This window comes from Zalophus californianus, chromosome 17 (genome assembly GCF_009762305.2).
Source record: "Zalophus californianus isolate mZalCal1 chromosome 17, mZalCal1.pri.v2, whole genome shotgun sequence".
In the NCBI taxonomy this organism is placed as follows: domain Eukaryota; kingdom Metazoa; phylum Chordata; class Mammalia; order Carnivora; family Otariidae; genus Zalophus; species Zalophus californianus.
This window is the reverse complement of record NC_045611.1, coordinates 44,230,619-44,255,834: the sequence shown is the minus strand read 5'-3', so window position 1 is coordinate 44,255,834 and position 25,216 is coordinate 44,230,619. Positions and strand designations below refer to the sequence as shown.

At 36.9% G+C, this 25,216-nt stretch overlaps 2 protein-coding genes across 5 annotated transcripts in view; one reads left to right on the top strand and one right to left on the bottom strand.

Annotated features, from left to right (window-relative positions):
- Nucleotides 1–24,963, top strand: part of LOC113935570 (zinc finger protein 567) — a 29,163-nt gene extending 4,200 nt beyond the window's left edge. The window contains 4 exon segments of the mRNA XM_027617750.2: nt 18,098–18,224; nt 18,475–18,561; nt 22,614–22,810; nt 22,812–24,963. Coding sequence (XP_027473551.2) covers nt 18,098–18,224; nt 18,475–18,561; nt 22,614–22,810; nt 22,812–24,335 — 1,935 coding nt within the window. The 3' untranslated portion in view covers nt 24,336–24,963.
- Nucleotides 1–25,216, bottom strand: part of LOC113935623 (40S ribosomal protein S4, X isoform-like) — an 86,058-nt gene that overhangs the window by 11,038 nt on the left and 49,804 nt on the right. The window contains exon 4 of one of the 4 annotated variants that reach the window (XM_035725023.1): nt 16,750–16,883. The exons of 2 other annotated variants lie outside the window; for them this stretch is intronic. The gene's annotated coding sequence lies outside the window, so the exon portion shown is untranslated. Of the gene's footprint in view, nt 1–16,749; nt 16,884–25,069; nt 25,171–25,216 lie in introns of those variants that run through there. One more of the 4 variants, XR_004819732.1, reaches the window with a different exon arrangement.

Sequence of the window (25,216 nt, the reverse complement as noted above, 5' to 3'; positions counted from 1 at the left end):
AGAGCTATGCTGGGCAAATTGTACAAAACTGGGAATCTTACTTTTCTCCTGTCTGATCCTTCAGTTTTGCTCATAGCTGCTAACAATTCCTAAAAATCTGTGGCCTGCCAATAATACTCCCCCATTATGCTAATGGTGTTCCTATGTTTAAATTTCTTACACTTTTATATTTGGATGCAGGAGAAGTAAATGTATATCCTTAGATCACCATACTGAATTACAAGTTTAACTCTTGAAATATTCTGTTCTTGGTTTCAAAGTTGTTACTCTTTCTTGGTTCTTTCAGAAAATTCGTCTTTAGGGGTACCTGGGTAGCTCAGTCAGTTAAGCATTCGACTCTTGGTTTCAGCTCAGAGCATGATCTCGGTGTTATGGGATTGAGCCCCTTGTCCGAGTCTCCTTGGGATTCTCTCTCTCCCTCTCCCTCTATGCCTCCCTCCCCCACCCCGCTCACGTGTGCATGCTCTCTAAATAAATAAATAAAATCTTAAAAAAAAAATTCATCCTTGTATCTGGATGTCTTAAATACTAGTGTCCTCCAGATTTTTTATTGGTTCTCTTCTCTTTAGTCTCCTGTTCCTATTCACAATCTACCACTAGTCTAATGATGCTCACATAATTTTAAACCTAAAACTCTGTCAGAACCATATCCAGTCTCCAAATAAATATCACCACCTGCATGTTCACAGATACTTCAGGCATATGGCCAAGATTTATCTCATTATCTCCTGCCCATCCTTTTCTTTCTTATTTTGTTTTCAGTCTGCTTTTGGCCCCAGTCCCATACCCACCTACTAATACAGCTAGCTTGAGTTAAATGTCTCTCTTCCACTGCACAATTTAGTGGTATATATTATTCCTTATAACACAGTTCCTTCATCCCCACTGATATCTTTATTTTGAGTGCCTCTTGCATACCGTGGTCACTTGTTTTCCCATTTAACACCTTTGCTCCTTTTCCAGTCTTCCAAGTGCTCACCCCAATGCTCACATATGGATCTTTGTGTTTCTATGCTTTTCTGTTTAACTCTGTGTGTGTGGTAAAATATACATAATATAATATAAAATTTCACCATTTTAGCCATTGTTAAGTTTATAGTTTAGTCCCATTAAGTACATTCACAGTGTTGTGTAACCAGCTCCACTATGTATTTCCAGAAGGTTTTCATCATCCCAAACAGAAACTTACAACATTAATCAATAACTGTTCTCTTAAACTTTTTATAACATAAGACCTAAAGCACATTAGAAAAATGTGTAAAAACGGCCTGTTAGGGTAGAAGATGTTAAAATGCTTATTAACAGTTTAAATTCAAGAATAGTCATCATTAATAATAATATGATTTTCCAATTCATGTATATCTCTTTTTATTTAGATCTTTAAATTCTCTCAGTAATGCTTTGTTGTTTTTAGTTTACCTTCTTGTACATGTTTTGATATATTGATCCCTGGGTATTTTTATTTATGTAAATGCTATTCATTTTTATGTCAAATTCTCACTGTTTACTGCTAATATATGAAAATGCAATTGGTTTTTGTATATTGACCTACAATCTTTCTAGTCACTTATTCTAGTAATTTTTTGTATATTTACGATTTTCTACATAGACAGTCATGTCATATGTGAATAATGACTTTTCCATCCTGCTTTTCTTTTTTTAATTTAATTTTATTATGTTAATCACCATACATTACATCATTAGTTTTTGATACAGTGTTCCATGATTCATTGTTTGCGTATAACACCCAGTGCTCCATTCAATACGTGCCCTCTTTAATACCCATCACCAGGCTAACCCATCCCCCCACCGCTCTCCCCTCTAGAGCCCTCTGTTTGTTTCTCAGAGTCTATAGTCTCTCATGGTTCATCTCCCCCTCCGATTTCCCCCTTCATTTTTCGCTTCCTACTATCTTCTTTTTTTTTTTTAACATATGTATTATTTGTTTCAGAGGTACAGGTCTGTGATTCATCAGGCTTACACAATTCACAGCGCTCACCATACCATCTTGCTTTTCAGTCTATTTATTTACTACATTGTCTAGAACCTTCAGTACAGTATTGATTAAAAGTGGTGAGAACAGACATTTTTACCTTATTCCTGACTTAGGGGAAAGGGATTCAGTGTTTTACTATTAAGTATGATATTAGCTACAGATTTTGCATAGATTTGTCATGTAAAAAAGTTCTAGTTTGCTGATAGTTTTTATAATGAGAGGGTGTTGAATTTTTTCAAGTTTTTCTGAATCTATTGGTTATTCCCCATTATATGAATTTTCTCTTTTTTCTATTAACACAGTGAATTATATTGATTTTGATATGTTTAGCCAACTAAGTAGCCCTAGGATAAATGCCACTTTGTAATGATACATATTTTTTAATATACTGCTTAATGAATTTACTAATACATTGTTAAGAGTTCTTTTGTTTATGGTTCATAAGAATTTGGTTTGATTTTTCTTGTAATACCTTTGTTTAGTTTTGGTATCAGGGTAATTCTTTTTTTTTTAAGATTTATTTATTTGAGAAAGAGAAGTGTGCATACGTGCGAGTGGGGGGAGGGGCAGAGGGCAAGGGAGAGACTCTCAAGCTGCTCCCCACTGAGCTGAACGCTGGGCTCAATCTCATGACCTGAGCCGAAATCAAGAGTCAGCCGCTCAGCCAACTGAGCCACCCAGGCACCCCAGTATCAGGGTAATTTTTATAAAATAAGTTGGGAAGTATTCTCTCCTCTTATTTTCTGAAAGAATTTGTATAAATTGGTTTTTTTTTTCTTCTTAAAATGTTTGTTAGAATTCACCAGTGAAGCCGTCTTAACCTGGAGATTATTTTGTGGTTAGGTGTTTAACTAGCAGCTCAGTTTCTTTAGTAGAATTAGGAATATTCAGGTTAGGGACACCTGAGTGGCTCAGTCGTTAAGCGTCTGCCTTTGGCTCAGGTCATGGTCCCAGGATCCTGCGATCGAGCCCCGCATCGGGCTCCCTGCTCCGCAGGAAAGCCTGCTTCTCCCTCTCCCACCCACTCCCCCTGCTTGTGTTCCCTTTCTCGCTGTGTCTCTGTCAAATAAATAAAATCTTTAAAAAAAAAAAAGGAATATTCAGGTTATTGGGTTTTTTCCCTTCTGTGAGCTTCTATAGTTTGTATCTTTCAAGGAATTTATCAAATTTATTCACATAAAGTTGTCTAAAATATACTTTTTTAAGATTTTTATTTTTTTGACAGAGAGAGACACAGCGAGAGAGGGAACACAAGCAGGGGGAGTGGGAGAGGGAGAAGCAGGCTTCCCGCGGAGCAGGGAGCTGGATGCGGGGCTTGATCCCAGGACCTTGGGATCATGACCTGAGCCAAAGGCAGATGCTTAACGACTGAGCCACTCAGGCGCCCCCTAAAATATACTTTTTATCCTTTTGATGTTTGTGCAATCTGTAGCATTGCCCCTCTTTCGTTTATGTTATTGGTAATTTGTGTCTTATTCTTTTACTAGGTCAGTTGGCTAGAGGTTTATCAATTTCTTTGATTGTTTCAAAGTACCAGCTTTTGGTTTCATTGGTTTACTCCATTGTTTTTGTTTCTTCTTTCTTTACTTCTTTTCTTATCTTTTTTGTTTCCTTTTTTTTCCAGTACTTTATTAAATCATGTTCTAGTTTTGCAGATGGAAGCTTATATTGATATGAGACCTTACTTTTTTTTAATAGAAGCATTTAATACTATAAATTTCCCTCTAAGCACTGTTTAAGTAGTCTTCAAGAAATTTGGACATGTTGTATTTTTATTTTGATTCAGTTGAAAATATTTTCTAATTTCCCCTGTGAGTTCTTTTTCAACCTATTGGTTTAGAAGAAATGTATTTAATTTCCAAAACCTGGGGATTTTTCAGATAGCTTTCTATTGATTTCTACTTTAATTCTTTTCAATCAGGGAACATATTCTATTTGATCTTAAATTTATGGAGACTTTTTTTGTGGCACAGATATAGTTGAAGTAGATGACTTTTCCACGTGCATGTGTATAGAGTATTTATTCTGGTGTTATTAGGTAAAGTATTCTCTAAATAATCAGGTCAATTTGGTTGATTGTGATGGTAAAGGCTTCTGTATCCTTATTGATTTCAGTCTATTTGTTATAGCAGTGACTGAGAGGATAGTTGAACTCTTCAATCATAATTTTGGTTTTGTCTATTTTTCCTTTTCTATTCTATCAGTTTTTACTTAATGTATTTTGAAGTTCTGTTTTTAGGTGCATTCACATTTAGAATTGTTACATTCTATCATGAATTGACCCACTCTATTATTATGAAATGCCTTATTTAATCCCTAATAATATTCTTTGTTCTGAAATCTATGTTGTTTGATATTATAGCCATTTTGGCTTCCTTATGATTAGTAGTTACAGAGTTTTACATGTTTTCCATCCTTTAAAAAAAAAAAAGATTTACTTATTTTAGAAAGAGAAAGAGTGTGAGCAGAGAGAAGGGCGGAGGGAGAGAATCCTCAAGCAGACTCTCCACTGAGCATGGAGCCTGATGGGGGGGCTCAATTCCAGATCATGATCTGAGCCAAAACCAAGAGTTGAACACTCAACCAACTGAGCCACCCAGGTGCCCCTCCATCCTTTTTACTTTAACCTTCCTATGTTTTCATACTTATAGTGAGCTTTTTTTTAAAGATTTATTTATTTGAGAGAGAGAGAGAGTGTGTGTGCGCGCACGTGCATGCGCAGGGGGAGGAGCAGAGGGAGGAGCCGAGGGAGAGAGACAAGCAGAGTCAGTGCTGAGTGCAGAGCCTGACGTGGGCCTCAATCTGTCGACCCTGAGATCATGACCTGAGCTGAAACCAAGAGTTGGATGCTTAACCGACTGAGCCACCCAGGCACCCCAATAAGGAGCTTCTTATAGTAGTATATAGTTTGTTCTTACTTTTTTCTCCAGTCTGATACTCTCTACTTTTTTATTACAGTTTTTAGTCCATTTTCATTTAATGTAATTATTAGTAAGTTGGGTTTAAATACACCATGTTGCCATTTTTTCCTTTTTTCCCCAATTGTTATTTTACTGTTGTTCCTTTTTTTCTATTCTTACTTTCTTTTGGATTGAGAATTTTTTTATGATTCCATTTTTTCCTCTATTATTCACATATTACAAGTACTTCTTTGTTTTATTTTTTTAGTGGTTATCCTAGGCCAAGGATTGGCAAACTATTACCTGAGGACTAAATCAGTCATGCCACCTGGTTTTTTGTTTGTTTGTTTTTTGTTTGTTTGTTTGTTTTAAAGATTTTATTTATTTGAGAGAGAGAGAATGAGAGATAGAGAGCACGAGAGGGAAGAGGGTCAGAGGGAGAAGCAGACTCCCTGCCGAGCAGGGAGCCCAATGTGGGACTCGATCCCGGGACTCCAGGATCATGACCTGAGCCGAAGGCAGTCGCTTAACCAACTGAGCCACCCAGGCGCCCATGCCACCTGCTTTTGTAAATAAAGTTTTACTGGAACGCAGCCGGTTGCCAAAGCATTTGGATAGCTTATGTTGCTTTCTCTTCAAGTTTACTGCTCTTTACTTCTTCAGTGTCTAATCTGTTGTTATTCCCATCCATTGATTTTTTTCATATTATCTACTTTTCCTCTCTAGAAGTTTTTTTTTGAACCTTTTTTATATCTTCATTTTCTCTCATCATATTCATCTTTTCCTCTATATTCTTGAGCTTATGGATCATGTTTCCAATATCTGCATTAACATCCTTATTTGCTAAATCCATCACCTGTTATTTCTGGTTGTTTTCTTCCTTCTTAATATAGGTCCTATTTTTCTGCTTCTTTGCGTACCTGGAATTTTTTTACTTGAATTTTCAAATTGCTGAAGGCTGTATTTTGTTATGTTCCTTTAAAGAGTAAGTTACTTCAGATCATTTTGACCCTTTTGAGGCTTAAGCTTTTGTTAGTGTAGAGCAGCATTTGGTCTAGGGCTAGTTTAGCCCTATTACTAAGGTTAGCAACTTAGAGTTCATAGCCAAATCCAGCCTGCTGCCTGTTTTTGTGAATAAAATCATATTGGAATGCAGCTACACTCAATTTTTTTTTTTTTTTACATGTTGTCTCTGATGCTTTTGCACTACAACCAGAGTAGTTGTAACAGAGACCATATGGCCCACAAGCCTAAAATATTTACTGTCTGGCCCTTACACAGAAACCTTGCCAACTCCTGCTATGCCCAAAGCCTGTATATTATCAGCTCTCTGTATTCTGGCTGGTGGGAATACAAACTGTTCTCAGGCCTATTTGAGCTGTGGGAATTGTTCACCATATTACTTTCCTCTTTTTCTTTCCCCAGCTCCACAGAGTTTTACTTCCATATATTTGCAGATCAATATTCAGTCATAGATTCAAGGGAATCACTCTGCAGATGTCTCGAGTGGTCTTGGGGTGTGTTGTGTGTGCCTCTGCTACACCTTACTCCTGATTATTTTGCCTGGTGGTTCTAGCTTTCTTGGACCCTCCAAACTCTGATCTCTGTTTCTGCAACTCAGGGAGCCTGCTGGGCTCTGTTTGTGTATCCTCTCCAGGTTCCTGACCTAGAAACTGTTTTTAGGTGGTAGGCTGGAGTGGTTATAGAGCTTACTTTGTTTCCCTTCTTGCAGGATCACCATTTTGTTCTGTCAGCTGTGCAGTACTTGAAAATAGATGTTTAATATATCTTTATAGTCTTTTAGTTGTTTATGATAGAAGAGAATTTCCTATAAGCAGTTAATGTCCGTGGAAATGGTAGTGTGGAGTACTGATTTGCTTATTGGACAGTTAATTTGGTTCAGCTCAAATCTCAGACTCTGATTGGTGGCAGCTTGAATCCCGCTTTATTTCCTTTATGTTTAACCAGGGTGCTTGGCTTCAGGCCCACCCATGCCTAATTTGGGTATTAGCCAAAGGTATGAATAAAGTTTATTCAAACTCTTTGGGGCTCCCTTCTGGCTTTCATTTCTGTGGGATTTCCCTGCTTCCCTTCCAGCTGCTGCTGTTACCCTAAACTCTGTCTTTTGGTTCTTCAGGCCAGTAAGACCATGTGTTTCCACCTCAATTTTATTTGCTACACACAGTCTCTACTTGGTACTTTCCCTCAGGCTACAGGTAGTATAAATTGGCAATTCTCCCCTTGCTCTTCTGTTCTTCCAAATGTAAACCCTCCCCTCCAGTTTCTGTCTGTTTGGATCACTTTGCAGTGCCTTCAGATAGTTTTTTAAATATATATTTTTAATCTGGAATTTATACTTGTTATCTACAGTAACAGTCAAATAAGAGGTATTCTGCCATTCTTGAAGCAGAACCCCAAAGCCACCCTCATTTTTTAATCAACTTTATTGAGGTATAATTTACATATAATAAAAGCACTCATTTAAGTGTAGAGTTCATGAACTTTGAAAAGAATATAGGTCTATGTAATCACAACAGTCAAGATTACAAAATTTCTGTTACCCCAAAAAGTTCCCTTCTCTGCCCCATACAACCAGTAGCTCTACTGCCACTCCTGGCCTTCAGTAATCATATATCTGCTTCTGTTGCTGTAAATTAGTTTTGCCTCTTCTAGAATTTCACATAAATAGGATAATAGAATATGTGCTTTTGGAGAGATTGGCTTGTGTAACTCAACATAATGTTTTTGAAGTTTATTCATGTTGTGTACATCAGAACATTCTTTGTATTGTTAAGTGGTACTCAAGTATATAAATATACTATAATTTGTTTATCTACTCATGTTTTGATAGACTTTTTTAAAAAAGATTTTATTTATTTGAGAGAGAGAGAGAGCATGCATGAATGTGGGGAAGGAGCAGAAGGAGAGGGAGAAGCAGACTCCCCACTGAGCAGGGAGCCTGACATGGAGCTCAGTCTCTGGACCCAGAAATCATGACCTGAGCCAAGGCAGATGCTTAACCAACTGAGCCACCCAGGTGCCCCAAGACATTTTTTCCCCTGCTTTCTGACTATTACAAGTGATGCTTATGTGAACTATATTTTCATTTCTTTGGGTTAAATACCTAGGTATGGAATCAGTGGTTTGTATGAAAAATATGTTTAATTTATAAGAACCTGCCAGATTTATGGAGAGTAGTGCCATTCTACATTCCCACCAACAATGTATGAGAGTTAGAGTAGCTCCATATCCTCACCAACACTTGGTATGGTCACTTTTTAATTTTAATTATCCTGGAGAGTGTGTAATGGTATTTCACTATTTTAGTTTTCATTTCCCTGATATAAGTAAAAATGCTGAGCATTTTTTGCTTATTTGACATTTATATATCTTCTGAACTTGTTCAGAGCTTTTTCCAATTTTTAATGCATTCATTGTTTTCTTTTTGTGTTGTATGAGTTCTTTATATATTCTAGACATAAGTCTTTTGTCAGATAAAAGTACTGTGAATTATCTTTTCCCTGTCTGTGATTTGATTTTTTATTTTCTTAAAGATCTCTTTCAGAGCTGAAGTTTTTAATTTTGACAAAATCTAGTTCATTAGGTTTTCAAATTTTATGTTGCGTGTTTTTTGTGTCCTATTCAAAACTCTGCACACTCCAGGTTGTGCATATTTTATTTTTTTGCTTACTATATGAGTATTATGAGTTTAGACTTTTTTTAAGTGAATTATTTATTACAACTTAATTCTTTTGTATGCCATAAGAGTTGAGGTTCCTTTTTTTAATTTTTTTTTAATGAATATTCAGTTTTTCCAGAGTTGTTTGTGAAAAGACATCCTTTCTCTACTGAATTATCCTGGAGCCTCTGTTGACAGTTATCCATATGTGTGCAGGAGTGTTTCCATAGTCTGTTTTATTGATTTGTATACTTACCCTTTCACCAGTGTACACAGTCTTTTTTTTTTTTTTTTAAGATTTTATTTATTTATTTGACAGAGAGAGACACAGCGAGAGAGGGAACACAAGCCGGGGGACTGGGAGAGGGAGAAGCTGGCCTCCTGCCGAGCAGGAGCCCAATGCGGGGCTCGATCCCAGGACCCTGGGATCATGACCTGAGCCGAAGGCAGACGCTTAACGACTGAGCCACCCAGGTGCCCCCCAGTGTACACAGTCTTGATTAGTCAATGAGGTCACAAAATCAGATAATGTGAATCTTCCAACACTGTCTTTTTCAAACTTATTCAGACATGCTAGGTGTTTTACATTTCCAGTAAATTTGAGAATCAACTTATCAATCTCTATAAGACAGTCTACTTAGGGGTGCTTAGGTGACTCAGTCGGTTAATCGTCCAACTCTTGGTTTCAGCTCAGATCATGATCTCATGGATTGTGAGATAGAGCCCTGCATTGGGCTTGGTGCTCAGCAGGGAGTCTGCTTGAGGATTCTCTGCCTCTGACCCTCCCCCTACTTATGTGCTCACACATGCCCGCACTCTCTCAAATAAATAAATTAAATCTTTAAAAAAGAAAAACAAATGTGTTGGGAGATTATTAAAATTGGTCCTGTAAGGGGTACTGGGCTGGCTTAGTTAATGGAGCATGTGACTCTTGATCTCAGGGTTGTGAGTTTTAGCCCCAGGTTGGTATAGAGATTAGAGATTACTTAAAAATAAAATCTTTAAGGGTCGTCTAGGTGGCTCAGGTTAAGCATCTGCCTTCAGCTCAGGTCATGATCTCAGGATCCTGGGATCCAGCCCCGCATCGGGCTCCCTCCTCATCAGAGAGTCTGCTTCTCCCTCCCTTTGCCCCTCCCCCCACTTATGCTCGCTCTCTCCTCTCACTCAAATAAATAATAAAACCTTTAAAAAAATAATAAAAGAGGGGCGCCTGGGTGGCTCAGTCGTTAAGCATCTGCCTTCGGCTCAGGTCATGATCCCAGGGTCCTGGGATCGAGCCCCGCATCAAGCTCCCTGCTCAGCAGGAAGCCTGCTTCTCCCTCTCCCCACTCCCCCTGCTTGTGTTCCCTCTCTTGCTGTGTCTCTGTCAAATAAATAAATAAAATCTTTTTTAAAAAAACTAATAATAAAATAAAATCTTTAGGCTCAGTTGGTTAGGCGACTGCCTTCGGCTCAGGTGATCCTGGAGTCCTGGAATTGAGTCCCACATCGGGCTCCCTGCTGGACAGGGAGTCTGCTGCTCCCTCTGACCCTCCCCCCTTTCATGCTCTCTCTCTCAAATAAATAAAATTAAAAAAAGGGGGGCGCCTGGGTGGCTCATTCGGTTAAGCATCTGCCTTCTGCTCAGGTCATGATCCCAGCGTCCTGGGATCGAGTCCCACATTGGGTTTCTTGCTCAGCAGGGAGTCTGCTTCTCCCTCTGCTCTGCCTGCTGCTCTCCCTGCTTGTGCTCGCTCTCTCTCTGACAAATAAATAAATAAAATCTTTTAAAAATATAAATGAATATAAATAAATAAATAGTGCTCCACAAATATGAAATGAGTTAGGTTGTTGTCATTATTCTTTAGAGATTCTACATCTGTCTAGACTCCCCCACCTCTTTGGTCTAGTTCTTTCATTTACTGACAAACATTAACATCAACCATGGTTTTGGACTTTTTTAAGTCTCATGTTACTTTTGTCAGTATTTGCCTAGTGTACTTTGAAACTTTTCTTATTTAAGTACATATACATTTGTAATTGTTATATTTTTCTGGTGTATTTACTCTTTTATCATTATAAAATGCCCCCTTTGTCTGTAGTAGTAACACTCCTCAACTTTCCCATGTCTAGTGGTTGTGTATAATTTTCCATCCATTTCCATTTTCAGCGTATTTGTGTCTATGGTATTTAAAATATTTCTCTTATAGACAGAATTATATGAGTCTTGCTTTTTCATGCATTCTAATAATCCTGGCCATTTTGTTGGAGTGTTTAGTCCATTTATATTTAATACAGTTAGAGGTATATGGATATAAGGCTACCATTTTGCTATTTGTTTACCAAATGCCTAACTTGTTTAAAGTTTTTAACTAATTCTTATTAGTTAACATGTAGTGTAATATTGGTTTCAGGAGTAGAATTTAGTGACTCATCACTTACATACAACCAGTGCTCATCACAACATGTGCCGTCCTTAATACCCATCACCCATTTAGCCCATCTCCCACCCACTTCCCCTCTGGCAACCCTCAGTTTGTTCTCTATCATTAAGATTCTTATGGTTCATTTCCCTCTTTTTTTTCCCCTTCCCCTATGTTCATCTATTTTGTTTCTTAAATTCCACATGAGTGAAATTATATGGTATTTATCTTTCTCTGACTGACTTATTTTGCTTAGCATAATACACTCTAGCTCCATCCATGTCATTGCAAATGGCAAGATTTTATTCTTTTTGATGGCTGAGTAGTATTCCATATATATACACATACCACATCTTCTTTACCCATTCATCAGTTGATGGACGCACGTTTGGGCTCTTTCTATAATTTGGCTATTGTTGATAATGCTGCTATAAACATCGGAGTGCATGTACCCCTTTGAATCAGTATTTTTGTATCCTTGGGCAAATACCTAGCAGTGCAAATTGCTGGGTTGTAGGGTAGTTCTAGTTTTAACTTTTTGAGGAACCTCCATACTGTTTTCCAGAGTGGCTGTTACCAGTTTGCATTCCCACCAGCTGTGTAGGAGGGTTCCCCTTTCTCCGCATCCTGCCAACATCTGTTGTTTAATGTGTTGCTAATTTTAGCTATTCTGATAGGTGTGAGGTTGTATCTCATCGTGGTTTTGATTTGTATTTCTCTGATGAGTGATGTTGAACATCTTTTCATGTGTCTGTTAGCCATCTGGATGTCTTCTTTGGAAAAATGTCTCTTCGTGTCTTCTGCTTATTTCTTTTTTTTTTTTAAGATTTTATTTATTTATTTGACAGAGAGAGACACAGCGAGAGAGGGAACACAAGCAGGGGGAGTGGGAGAGGGAGAAGCAGGTTTCCCACGGAGCAGGGAGCCTGATGTGGGGCTCGATCCCAGGACCCTGGGGTCATGACCTGAGTCTAAGGCAGACACTTAATGAATGAGCCACCCAGGCACCCCTCTTCTGCCTATTTCTTAACTGGATTATTTATTTTTGGGGTGTTGAGTTTATAGATTTTTGGATACTAACCTTTTATCAGATACGTCGTTTGCAAATGGGAGAAGTCTCATTCTATAGGCTGCCTTTTAGTTTTATTGATTGTTTCCTTCACTGTGCAGCTTTTTATCTTGATGAAATCCCAGTAGTTCATTTTTGCTTTTGTTTCCCTTGCCTCTAGAGACTTGTCTAGTAAGGTTGCTATGGCCGATGTCAAAGAGGTTTCTGCCTGTTTTTCCACTAAGATTTTGATGGTTTCCTGTCTCACATTTAGGTCTTTAATCCATTTTGAATTTATTTTTGTGTATGGTGTAAAAAAGTGATCGAGTTTCATTCTTTTACATGTTGCTGTCCAGTTTTCCTAACACCATTTGTTGAAGAGACTGTCTTTTTTCCATTAATCTTTCTTGCTTTGTCAAAGATTAGTTACCATATAATGTGGGTCCATTTCTGGGTTCTCTATTTTGTTCCATTGATCTTTTCATCTCTTTTTGTGCCAGTACCAGGCTGTCTTGATGACTACAGCTTTGTAATATAACTTGAAATCTGGAATTGTGATGCCTCCAGCTTTTTCTTTTTCAAGATTGCTTTGGCTATCCAGGGTATTTTGTGGTTCCATACAAATTTTAGGATTGTTTGTTCTACCTATTTGAAAAATGCTGGTGGTGTTTTCATAGGGATTGCATTAAATGTGTAGATTTCTTTGGGTAGCATAGACATTTTAACAATATTTGTTCTTCCATTTCTCTGTGTCATTTTCAATTTCTTTCATAAGTGTTCTATAGTTTTCAGAGTTCAGATCTTTTACTCTGGTTAGGTTTATTCCTAGGTAAGTTATGGTTCTTGGTGCAACTGTAAATGGGATTTGATTCCTTGATCAAAGGTGTATTGGTGTATTAAAATGTAACAGATTTCTTTATGTTGATTTTGTATCCCGCAGCTTTGCTGAATTCCTGTATTCTAACAATTTTTTGGTGGAGTCTTTCAGGTTTTCTACATAGAGTATCATATTGTTTGTGAATAGTGAAAGTTTGACTTCTTCCTTGCTAATTTGGATTCCTTTTATTTCTTTTTGTTGTCTGATTGCTGAGGTTAAGACTGCCGGTACTATGTTAAATTACAGTGATGAGAGTGGACATCCTTGTCTTGTTCCTGACCATAGAGGAAAGGCTTTCATTTTTCCCCATCCAGGATGATATTAACTCTGGGTCTTTCGTATATGGCCTTTATGATGTTGAGGTATGTTCCATCTATCCCTACTTTGTTGAGGGTTTTTATCAAGAATGGATACTATATTTTGTCAAATGCTTTTTTTGCATCTATTGACAGAATTGTATGGTTATCCTTTTATTAATGTGGTATGTCACGTTGATTGATTTGCAAATATTGAACCACCCTTGCATCCCAGGAATAAATCCCACTTGATCGTGGTGAATAACTGTTTTAATGTACTGTTGGATTCGGTTTGCTAGTATCTCGTTGAAAATTTTTGCATTCATATTCATCAGGGATATTGGCCTTTAATTATCCTTTTTAGTGTGGTCTTTGACTGGTTTTGGAATTAAGGTAATGCTGGCCTTGTAGAATGTGTTTGGGAGTTTTCCTTCCATTTCTATTTTTTGGAACATTTTGAGAAGAATAGGTATTAACTCTTCTTTAAATTATTGGTAGAGGGGCGCCTGGGTGGCTCAGACGGTTAAGCGTCTGCCTTTGGCTCAGGTCATGATCCCAGGGTCCTGGGATTGAGCCCCGCATCAGGCTCCCTGCTCTGTGGGAAGCCTGCTTCTCCCTCTCCCACTCCCCCTGCTTGTTTTCCCTCTCTTGCTGTGTCTGTCTCTGTCAAATGAATAAAATCTGAAAAAAAGAAAGTGGTAGAATTCTCCTGGGAAGCCATCAGGCCCTGGACTTTTGTTTGTTGGGAGATTTTTGATTACTGATTCAATTTCTTTGCTGGTTATGGGTCTGTTCAAATTTTCTATTCCTGTTGCAGTTTTGGTAATTTATGTTTCTAGGAATTTATCCATTTCTTCCAGATTGCCTAGTTTGTTGGCATATAATTTTTAATAATGTTCTCTTATAATTGTATTTCTATAGTGTTGGTTGTGATGTCTTCTCTTTCATTTGTGATTTTATTGATTTGGGTCCTTTCTCTTTTTGATAAGTCTGGCTACGGGGTTATCAATTTTATTAATTCTTTCAAAGAACCAGCTCTTAATCTGATTGATCTGTTCTACTGAGTTTGTTTGTTTTTTTTTTTGTCTACTATTTGTTATTTATTTCTGCTCTAATCTTTATTATTTTCCTTCTTCTGCTGGCTTTAGGCTTTATTTCCTCTTACTTTTCTAGCTCTTTTAGGTATAAGGTTAGGTTGTGTATTTGAGAGTTTTGTTTCTTGAGATAGGCCTGTATTGCTACGTATTTCCTCTTAGGACCACTTCTGCTTCATCCCAAAGGTTTTGGACTGTCATGTTTTCACTTTCATTTGCTTTTATGTATTTTTTTTTTAATTTCTTCTTTAATATCCTGGTTAACCCACTCATTCTTTAGTAGGATGTTCTTTAGCATGTATTTATGGTCTTTCCAAATTTTTTCTTGTGGTTGACTTCAAGTTTCATAGCGTTGTGGTCAGAAAATATGTATGGTACAATCTCAGTTGTTTTGTACTTGTTGAGGCCTGATTTGTGACCCATTATGTGATCTGTTCTGGAGAATGTTCCATGTACACTGGAAAAAAATGTGTATTCTGCGTTAGGATGAAATGTTCTGAATATATCTATTAAGTCCATCTGGTCTAGTGTGTCATTCAAAGCCATTGTCTCCTTGTTGATTTTCTGTTTAGATGATCTTTCCATTGCTGTAAGTGGTGTTAAAATCCCGTTATTATTGTATTTTTATCAATGAATTTCTTTATGTTTGTTGTTAATTGATTTGTACATTTGAGTACTCCCAAGTTGGGAGCATAAATATTTACACTTGTTAGATTTTCTTGTTGGATAGTCCCCTTTATTATGATATAATGCTCTTCTTCATATCTTGTTACAATCTTTGGTTTAAAATCTCGTTTGGGAGTGCCTTGGTGATCAGTTGGTTGAGCATCTGCCTTCGGCTCAAGTCATGATCCCAGGGTCCTGGGATCAAGCCCCACATAGGGCTCTCTGCTCAGCGGGGAGCCTGCTTCTCCCTCTCCCTCTGCCTGCCACTCTTGTGATCTCTCTCTCTCTGTCAAATAAATAAAATCTTAAAATAAAATAAAATAAAATCTAGTTTGCCTGAAAAAATATGGCTACTCAGCTTTCTTTTGATGTCCATTAGCATGATAAATGGTTCTCCATCCCCTCACTTTCAATCTGCAGGTGTCTTTCCTAACCCTTTTTTTTTTAATCCTTTTAAATATATTCTATATTTTAAGGCAGTTTTAGGTTCATGGCAAAATTGTATAGAAAGTACAGAGTTTCAGGGCTCCTGGCTGGCTCAGTCCATGGAGCATGTGAGTCTTAATCTGGAATTTTGGGTTCAAGCCCCACATTGGGCATAAAGATTACTTAAAAATAAAATCTTTTTTTAAAAGAAAGTAGAGTTTCCATTTACCCCCTGCCCCTACACATGAATAGCCTCCCCATTATCAACATTTTGCACTAGAGTGATACTGTTATTACAGTGAACCTACATTAACACATCATTATTTCCCAAAGTCTATAGTTTACATTAAGGTTCACTCTTGGTCTTATATATTCGGTGGATTCTCACAAATATATAATGATATATCTGCCATTATAGTATTATGTAGAATAGTTTCACTGCTCTAAAAATCCTCTGTGCTACACCTATTCATCCCTTATCCCTTCCTTTTTTTTTTTTTTTAACTATCTCCATAGTTTTCCTTCCCAGAATATCATATAGTTGGAATCATACAGCCTTTTCTGATTGGCTTCTTATCCTAACTGTTTTGGGTTTTTTTTTTAAAAGATTTCTTTATCTATTTTAGGGGAGGAAGGAGTAGGGGGAGTGGGAGAGAGAGAATCTCAAGCCGATTCCCCACTGAGCATGGAGCCCGACATAGGGCTCAATCCCACGACCCTGAGAAAATGACCTGAGCTGAAATCAAGGGTCACATACTTAACTGACTGAGCCACCCAGGCACCCCAACCTTTTTTTTAGTCATCTGTTTTTATATATGTTGTCTCTTGTGTCAGTCAAATACATTTTAATAGTTCATTTTCATTCATGTATTGACTTTTTACTTATATCTATTTCCATGCCCTGGTTTTTCATTACTTCTTTGAACACATTAAAAATAGCTGCTTTGAAGCCTTTTTTTTTTGGCAAAATCCAACATTGGGGCCCACTAGGGATTAGTTTCTCTGGCTTTTTCTGAATATGGGTCATATCCCCCTTCCTCTTGTTTTGTTTTGTTTGTGTGTTTAGTAATTTTTGCTAGAAACCTGAATATCATGAATAATACAGTAATCTCATTCTGTCTTTTTTTTCTGAGGATTATTGGTTTTTTTTTTTAGCAGGCAACTAATTTGCTTGAAATTGAACTTTAAAACTCTGCCCCCACCCTCAAGTGTAAAGCAGCTGATATATCAGCTCAGTTCTTTCAGCTTCCACCTGCTGCTTTTGACCCTAGTCCTCTTAGGGGAGGGGAGGTAAGTTCTCTTTGTGTTCACTTACTTTAGCTCTTTATTAAGGAACTGGTGTTTATACTTATATTTTAGGCTTACTTTCTGTAGGTCTCTTTCTTCCAGTGTTTCACCCTCTGTATTTCCTGCTGCTCTGTGAGCTGCAATTTTCTGACACCTCCATACAGTAAGGCTTCAGTTTTCTTCTGCTTGAGCTATGAGCAGGTTATGTAATGCTGTTAATAAAAAAATGCAGAAATCTCAGAATCTCATTAGGTGTAGGTGCACTTCTGTGTTTCAGAACTCTTTTCTGGTATCTTTTGCTAAGTCCTCTGTGATTTCTCCAACAATTGCTTAGTTTAACTACCAGCCTGGAGTTCCGGCAGCATTTATACTCTGATTTTGGTTCTTATCCTTTCTGTAGTTCTCTCACTTCAATAATTTATTTCCAGGGGTGCCTGGGTGACTCAATTGGTCAAGCATCCCTTGATCTCAGCTCAGGTGTTGATCTCACAGTCATAAGTTCAAGGCCCGCATTGGGCTCAACACTGTGCATGGAGCCTACTTTAAAAAAAGAAAGAGAGAGAGAGAAAGAGAAAGAAAGGGAAGGAAGAAAAGAAAAAGAAAAAAGGAAAGGGAGGGAGAGAGATAGAAAGAAAGAAAAGAAAAAGAATGAATGAATGAATTTATTTCTAAATCTCCAGCTTATCTGCCAGTTCTAAATTCTTCCTCAGGAGCTGTAGGGTTTCTGGTACCTTCATGCAAAAAAAAGCCATGAACTGAACAGTTCTTACCCATTGCAGTTGCTGTCCATTAAGAATAAATTCTCCTTCAGTTTTTGCTTGCTTTGATTATTTTCCAGTGCCATCTGTCATTTATTATATATTATGTTCAGAAATATATGTTATGTTAATTATAAATAATTATTATCTGAGGGATCGTTTTCGTGACCAATTCACTGTATTAGTTTTGGATGACACTTGTTCCTATGCATTCTAAAACCATATTCTTCCCACATAACATAATCTTGACAGGGAAAAATTTTACCTCATCAGTTGTGCTCCCCTTGTAATATATTGCATCTTGTATATTCTTTTGTTATAGTGCCTGTAACACCTTCTAGCAGGTTTATGTTTATACATAACTTATTAAAGGTATGTGTTCCTTGCTTTGAGGCTATGCAGGGACTGTGCTTTATATGTCTTGGCATTCCAGTAAACGAATGCAGTTTTGGGGTACAAAGCAACTTCACATAAGTATTTTTAGAATTAATTATTAAATAAATTCAGTGACAGTTACTTCTGCCTTCACTTTTATCTTACTATGTAAATAACAAGACAAAAATGATTGGCTTTCTTTATATTCATATGAATGCCTCAAAGGAGCAGGATCAAAAGTAGTCCACAATATCTAATCAGCTTACTCTGATCATAGTTCCAATCCATTGCAGGCATCGGTGTCATTCAAAGATGTGACTGTGGACTTCACTCGGGAGGAGTGGCAGCACCTGGATCCTGCTCAGAAGACTCTCTACATGGATGTGATGTTGGAAAACTATTGCCATCTCATCTCTGTGGGTAAGAAAAGCTCTCTTTGAAACTTTCAGTAGTATACATTTCCTTTCAAAGTGCCTGAATTATGCTCTGAATTTCAGGCTTAAGAGGTGATGAATTATTTGTTAACAGAAAGGATAATTGTGTACTTACCCAGAACAAGATGTTAAGTTTTCTTTTACATGAACAAGTATCTTAATTTGCATTGAAAATGTACTGTACTAATTTTTCAAATGTATTGAAGCCTAAGCAACTTAATACAAATTTTTATCAGGGTGTCACATGACCAAACCCGATGTGATCCTCAAGTTGGAACGAGGAGAAGAGCCATGGACATCATTTACAGGTCATGCCTGCTTAGGTGAGTTTCTGACTTCAGGTGGATGAAATCTAGTGGAGAATAAATTTTAAAATGGTCATGTGGTGGGTGGCACCTTTGAAATATTTTGTCTTTGGGCGCCTGGGTGGCTCAGTTGGTTAAGTGACTGCCTTCGGCTCAGGTCATGATCCTGGAGTCCCGGGATTGAGTCCCGCATCGGGCTCCCCGCTCAGCGGGGAGTCTGCTTCTCCCTCTGACCCTCTTCCTTCTCATGCTCTGTATCTCTCATTCTCTCTCTCTCTCAAATAAATAAATAAAATCTTTAAAAAAAAAAAAAAAAAGAAATATTTTGTCTTTTTAAAGGCTCCTAAACTTTTAAATAATCATCATGCCTGCAAAATTTAAATTTTTAAATATCATTTTCCTGATATAATATTCTTTTCTAGTTTGCTTGATGTTATCAAGGATAGTTGCCACTCAATCAAAATGTACTATAAGCCTTCCTTTAGATCTTTTTTCTTGATTTGTGTCTTTTTCTAGCCTCAGTCCTTTATCTTCTTGCCGTTGTATATATTTCTTTTAGGCATTCTTAAATCTATTTTTAAGGAAGAGAATATTCTTGGTTAATGTTTTTCTTCTCACTGCTTTCCATTTTTTTCTTTTTCTTTTTATTACCTCAGATTTGTTTGCTGTGCTAAGTCTAATAAGCTCCCCTTCTCACCACAAATCTAGCTGTTGGTTTTTAAACTTCTTTTTATTACCTCAGATTTGTTTGCTGTGCTTAGTCTAATAAGCTCCCCTTCTCACCACAAATCTAGCTGTTGGTTTTAAAACTCACTTGCCTTGGCTAGATTGATAATTCCACAGTTATCATTTTCTGCCAGTAAACTTTTCTGGTTCATTTTATATGGCTGATCATCATACCTGAAGTCAACCCTTGGTGTGGGTAAAACATTACTTATTCTTATCCTGATTCCCTTTGTGATTATTTCCAAGTTGGTCTGTTTTCTTCATTACTGGCCATATTGCCTGGAACAATACCTGGCATGTAATAGTCACTGATACATATATTTTTAAATGTATATTGTTTTACTAGACTCTTAGTCTTATTTTTCTGATTTGACCTCAAGGGATCTGCCTTTAAATTACAGTAATCTCATCCATTCTGAGGACTGAAGCTCTTTGTTTTATGTAGATGTCTCTAACACCGACATACTCAGCACATTTCTCCACCTTCACTGTAGTACTTCAGGAATTCTGCACTCTGATGTTTCATCTATTTTGTGACATTATGTTGAAATGAAAATCATGATATTGCCTAGCTTTTAAATTCTTCCTCATTATCTATTTCAAATTATTTTATTTCTACCGTGATACCAGCTTTTTCTGTCCCTATCACCATCTCTTGTGAATCTCTTCACAATTTGTATTATGTTTATCAGCCTGTGAGATATATTTATATCTTCCCATATTTTCATGTCATACAAAATGATGTTACCTTGTTTCATGTCTTGACTATAATAATTACATCTTGGCTTTCCTCTAATTTTGTCTTAACTCTTTCAATTTATTGTTCCCTATTATATGAAATTGAAATTCTTGATTCAAGGACTACTAAAATAAGCCTTCATTTGGTCTTTTCAGCTTTATTTTTCTCCCTGTGGAAAACGGTAATTTCCACTTGATCCAGTCTCCTCAATGTTCTCCACACATCTATGATTTGTCAAGATGTATGTACTTTTCATTGTGCTGTGTTCTCCCTTTCATATACTATATATCTTTTAAGTTAAGTCTTGAGATTTTTTTCTCCATAAAATGTTCCTTAACTACTCCACATTCTTTTTCTGAATTCCCATGCTACCTACTAATTAAAACACAACTCTTAGATATGGTTTTATAATTTGATACCTGATTATACATGGTTTATATTTAAGGATTCTTTCCTTAAGAGGATAAGATCCTCTGTTCGAATCTTTTTTGCTGTAGTATATAATATGTTAAGTATTCAGTAGTTGCTTCATTAACTGTGGAGCTATACAGAGGATGTATTATTTTCCTCTATTCAGAAAGCTTATACTGGTAATTCCTTTCAGATGTACCTGCTCAGGCCATCGCTGTATAAATTCTGATTGAAATGGTTGAATTCTGCCAAGCACTGTCTATCTAGGTAGAATACACAGTGTTAATGTACACTCAGAAGAGTTCAAAGGCGATAACCAATAAAGTATTCTTTTCTATGAAAAAGGATTACTATCAAAATCTACATTTTTCATGAAATATTTATAACTTGATTAAGCTTGTAAAAATTTGTTAAAAAGACTTTCCTAGACGATAACCATTTTCAAGTTATAAAGAAATAGTGCTTAAAGTGGTGGGGGGAAATAAGTGAAGGAATTTTCATATCATTGAATGATAGCATTTTCTTGAAAATTATCTAAATATGAGCAGAAGTAAGACTGGAAGGCAAGCCAACTGATTAAAAGAACATGAGCAAAGCATGTGATTAAGTGAGATATTTATAAGGCAATAAATATGAGGCCTTACTGTTGTGTTATGTGTGAGATTTGTCAGATACGTGGACAACACTGAAAGCTTGTTTGAGTATAAAAAGTGAATCTAGGTGATTTGAAGTCTTGTTTACAGAGGTTCCTTGTATGTTCATGTTGAGGGTAATGGACTGAAGGAAAAAAACCTAGGTTTAACATTGTTCTTTTGGATGTGGATGATTGCAGAGTAACAGAAGTCAAATATAGCTACAAAATTATAAGAGAAATGAAGGTTAAAGTTAATGATTTAGAATGAGAATGAACAATCTAATCTTGTCCAACATATGGAAAACTGAGTTTAGAGAAGTTATTATATTGGGGAAAGACTTGCAGCAGCAGCCTTTAAACCTGAAAAAGTGAGTCTGCAGAGAGGAATAGTTATAATTGATGGTCATGAGATTTTGTTACTGAACCATCTTAGAAGGATAGATAATAGCAATATGAATATGCCAGTGAAAATACCCCCAGTCAGTTTTATAATTCCTGTTGGAAGTATTTTCTTAGCTCTTTTCTCACAAGAGAAAATGATTCCCAGCTATATGGGGGATTAGAGCCTAGGCTATAAGATTGTCTTTTGGGGTGCCTGGGTGGCTCAGTCGTTAAGCGTCTGCCTTTGGCTCAGGTTATGATCCCAGGGTCCTGGGATTGAGCCAAACTTAGGGCTCCCTGCTCGGCGAGGAGCCTGCTTCTCCCTCTCCCACTCCCCCTGCTTGTGTTCCCTCTCTCGCTGTCTCTTTCTCTGTCAAATAAATAAATAAAATCCTAAAAAAAAAAAAAAAGATTGTCTTTCTAGGGGCGCCTGGGTGGCTCAGTTGGTTGACAGTCCAACTTTTTGATTTTGGCTCCGGTCATGATCTCAAGGTCCTGAGATCAAGCCCCGCATCAGGCTCTGCACTCACTGGAGAGTCTGCTTGAGGATTCTCTCCCTGTCCCCTGACTTGCATGTGTACTCTTTCTCTCTAAAATGTATCTTTTTAGAAAAAGTGTCTCTCTAAACACTAGGAAATTGATACTTGGAAAGATTAATTAGCCATTGATAGCTACATGGAAAGGGTTGGTGGAACAACTGGAAGTGTTTTGCCTCACAATCTAGGGATGAATGTATAAAAATACAGGCTCTGATCTGTGTTCTCCAAAAGTAATCCTTCCTCTAGTATTTTTCTTGAAGAAGCTTTTCTACTAATTTTTCTTGTCCATCCTACTTAAAGTTTATTGTCTTTGAAAGACTCACTTCATTGCTTCTGAATCCACCTATCCAAGCATCGGTCTCTCACCATTCTTTGTCTTCTCCTCACTGCTTGGTGTATTTGTTTCACTTTCTGTATGAAGTTCTGGTACAAAGTGCAAAACTGGCTAATGTACATTGCTTAATTTTTTATTTTCTCCACACTGAGGCATAGTTTTTATTTAGGTTTTGTGTCTTTTCCCAGGCACGGAGTAATTTGTCCTGGGTCTTTCTTGATCTCATATGCTAGATACTAGTACAACTTCTTTCCATAGCAAATATGTGAAGATTCACAAATTGTTATTAATTATATTCTTTTGTAGAAGAAAATTGGAAAGAGGAAGACTTTTTAGTGAAATTCAAGGAACACCAAGATAAGTTTTCTAGATCAGTTGTATTCATCAACCACAAAAAACTGATTAAGGAAAACAGTAATGCATATGAAAAGACATTTACTTTAAGCAAAAACCCTATTAATTCAAAAACTCTACCTCCTGAATATGACACTCATGGAAAGATTTTTAAAAAATGTTTCAGAATTAATCATCAGTAATCTAAGTCCTGCAAGAAAAAGACTTAGTGAGTATAATGGATATGGGAAATCACTCCTCAATACTAAAGCGGAGACAGCTCAACCTGGAGTCAAATCCCATAATCAGCGTGGCAAGGCTGTCAGTCATAATGAAGTACTTATGCAATATCATAAGGTGGAAACTCCAGCACAGTCATTTGGATACAATGACTGTGAGAAAGCCTTCCTTAAAAAGGGAGGCTTAATTACACCTAATAGAGCTTACAGAAGAGAAAATCCATCTGAGTATAATAAAAGGAGAAGAACAACCAATATTGAAAAAAAACATACATGCACTGAATGTGGGAAGTCCTTCTGCAGGAAGTCAGTATTGATTCTGCATCAGGGAATTCACACAGAGGAAAAACCCTATCAGTGTCATCAATGTGGAAATTCATTTAGAAGGAAGTCCTATCTCATTGATCATCAGAGAACTCACACAGGAGAGAAACCCTTTGTTTGTAATGAATGTGGAAAGTCCTTCCGCCTAAAGACAGCCCTCACTGATCATCAGAGAACACATACAGGGGAGAAATCATACGAATGTCCACAGTGTAGGAATGCCTTCAGATTGAAGTCACACCTCATTCGTCATCAGAGAACTCATACAGGAGAGAAACCGTATGAGTGTAATGACTGTGGGAAGTCCTTCCGCCAGAAGACAACACTCTCTTTACATCAGAGAATTCATACAGGAGAGAAACCCTATATTTGTAAAGAATGTGGGAAGTCCTTTCATCAGAAGGCAAACCTTACTGTACATCAGAGAACTCATACGGGGGAAAAGCCCTATATTTGTAATGAATGTGGAAAATCTTTCTCCCAGAAGACAACCCTCGCTCTTCATGAGAAGACTCATAATGAGGAGAAACCCTATATTTGTAATGAATGTGGGAAGTCCTTCCGCCAGAAGACAACCCTTGTGGCACATCAGAGAACACATACTGGGGAAAAATCCTATGAATGTCCTCACTGTGGGAAGGCCTTTAGGATGAAGTCATACCTCATTGATCATCACAGAACTCACACAGGAGAGAAACCATATGAATGTAATGAATGTGGGAAATCCTTCAGTCAGAAGACAAATCTGAATCTACATCAGAGAATTCATACAGGGGAGAAACCCTATATCTGTAATGAATGTGGGAAGTCCTTTCGCCAGAAAGCAACTCTCACTGTACATCAGAAAATACATACAGGACAGAAATCCTATGAATGCCCTCAGTGTGGGAAAGCCTTTAGCAGGAAATCATATCTCATTCATCATCAAAGAACTCATACAGGAGAGAAACCATATAAATGTAATGAATGTGGGAAGTGCTTCCGCCAGAAGACAAATCTCATCGTACATCAGAGAACTCACACAGGGGAGAAACCCTATATTTGTAATGAGTGTGGTAAGTCCTTCAGTTATAAGAGAAACCTCATTGTCCATCAGAGAACTCACAAGGGAGAAGACATAGAAATGCAATAAATGATGTGACTTCTTTGTAAAGCCTATCCAAGTTATTGTAAAACTTTCGTTTAAAAAAAAAGCATGCTAAAACATTTTAATAAGGTAATTTTAATCACAAATGTAATAATAGTTAAAGTACCAACTACATAACTACTGTTTACTAGCATATATAATGGGTATGATCATTGTTATTGAACTCTATCAGAAATGAAGCTAATCTTTAAGTTTTCAAGTTCTGTTGACTCAGTTTATTTTTTTAAAAAGTACTTACATGCAGAGGCAATTACAAAATGGTCATAAAATCAATTTTTATAAAAGAAAGAAAATATGAAATATATTTCTCCTTATGCTCTGGAATAAAAAAGTTGTTACTTCCCCAAAGATTACCAAGTACCTGGCTTATAATGTCATGAAGTAGTCTTTGCATGTCTTTAAACTTTGTTTTATCATGTGTCATGAATTTTTTTGTGTCTTGTTTCACTCTACATTTTTAAGATTCATACATTATTGCATGTGGCAGTAATGTGTTCATTTTCATTCTCTTTACTCTTCATTTTAAAATATACCACTATTTATCCTCTTGATGGATATTGGTATTTTTTATAATTTTGTGTTGTAATAAAAATACTGCTATAAATGCTATAAATATTCATGTGTGTGTGTATTTCTGTTAATCTTATATTAAGATGAATTATTCAGTCCATGGGTATATGCAAGTTTCTTCAGCTATGGTAGATAACTGCCAGACATCTCAGACCTTTCTGACTATGAGTTGTTTCACTTTGGAGAGTAACAGCTCTGATTGTAAGCAATGTGGAAAAAGGTCTTTTAGCAGTCATCCAACTGGAGAATTCTAAAAAAAATTCATATAATGTTATAATTGTAAGAAGACTGTTAGT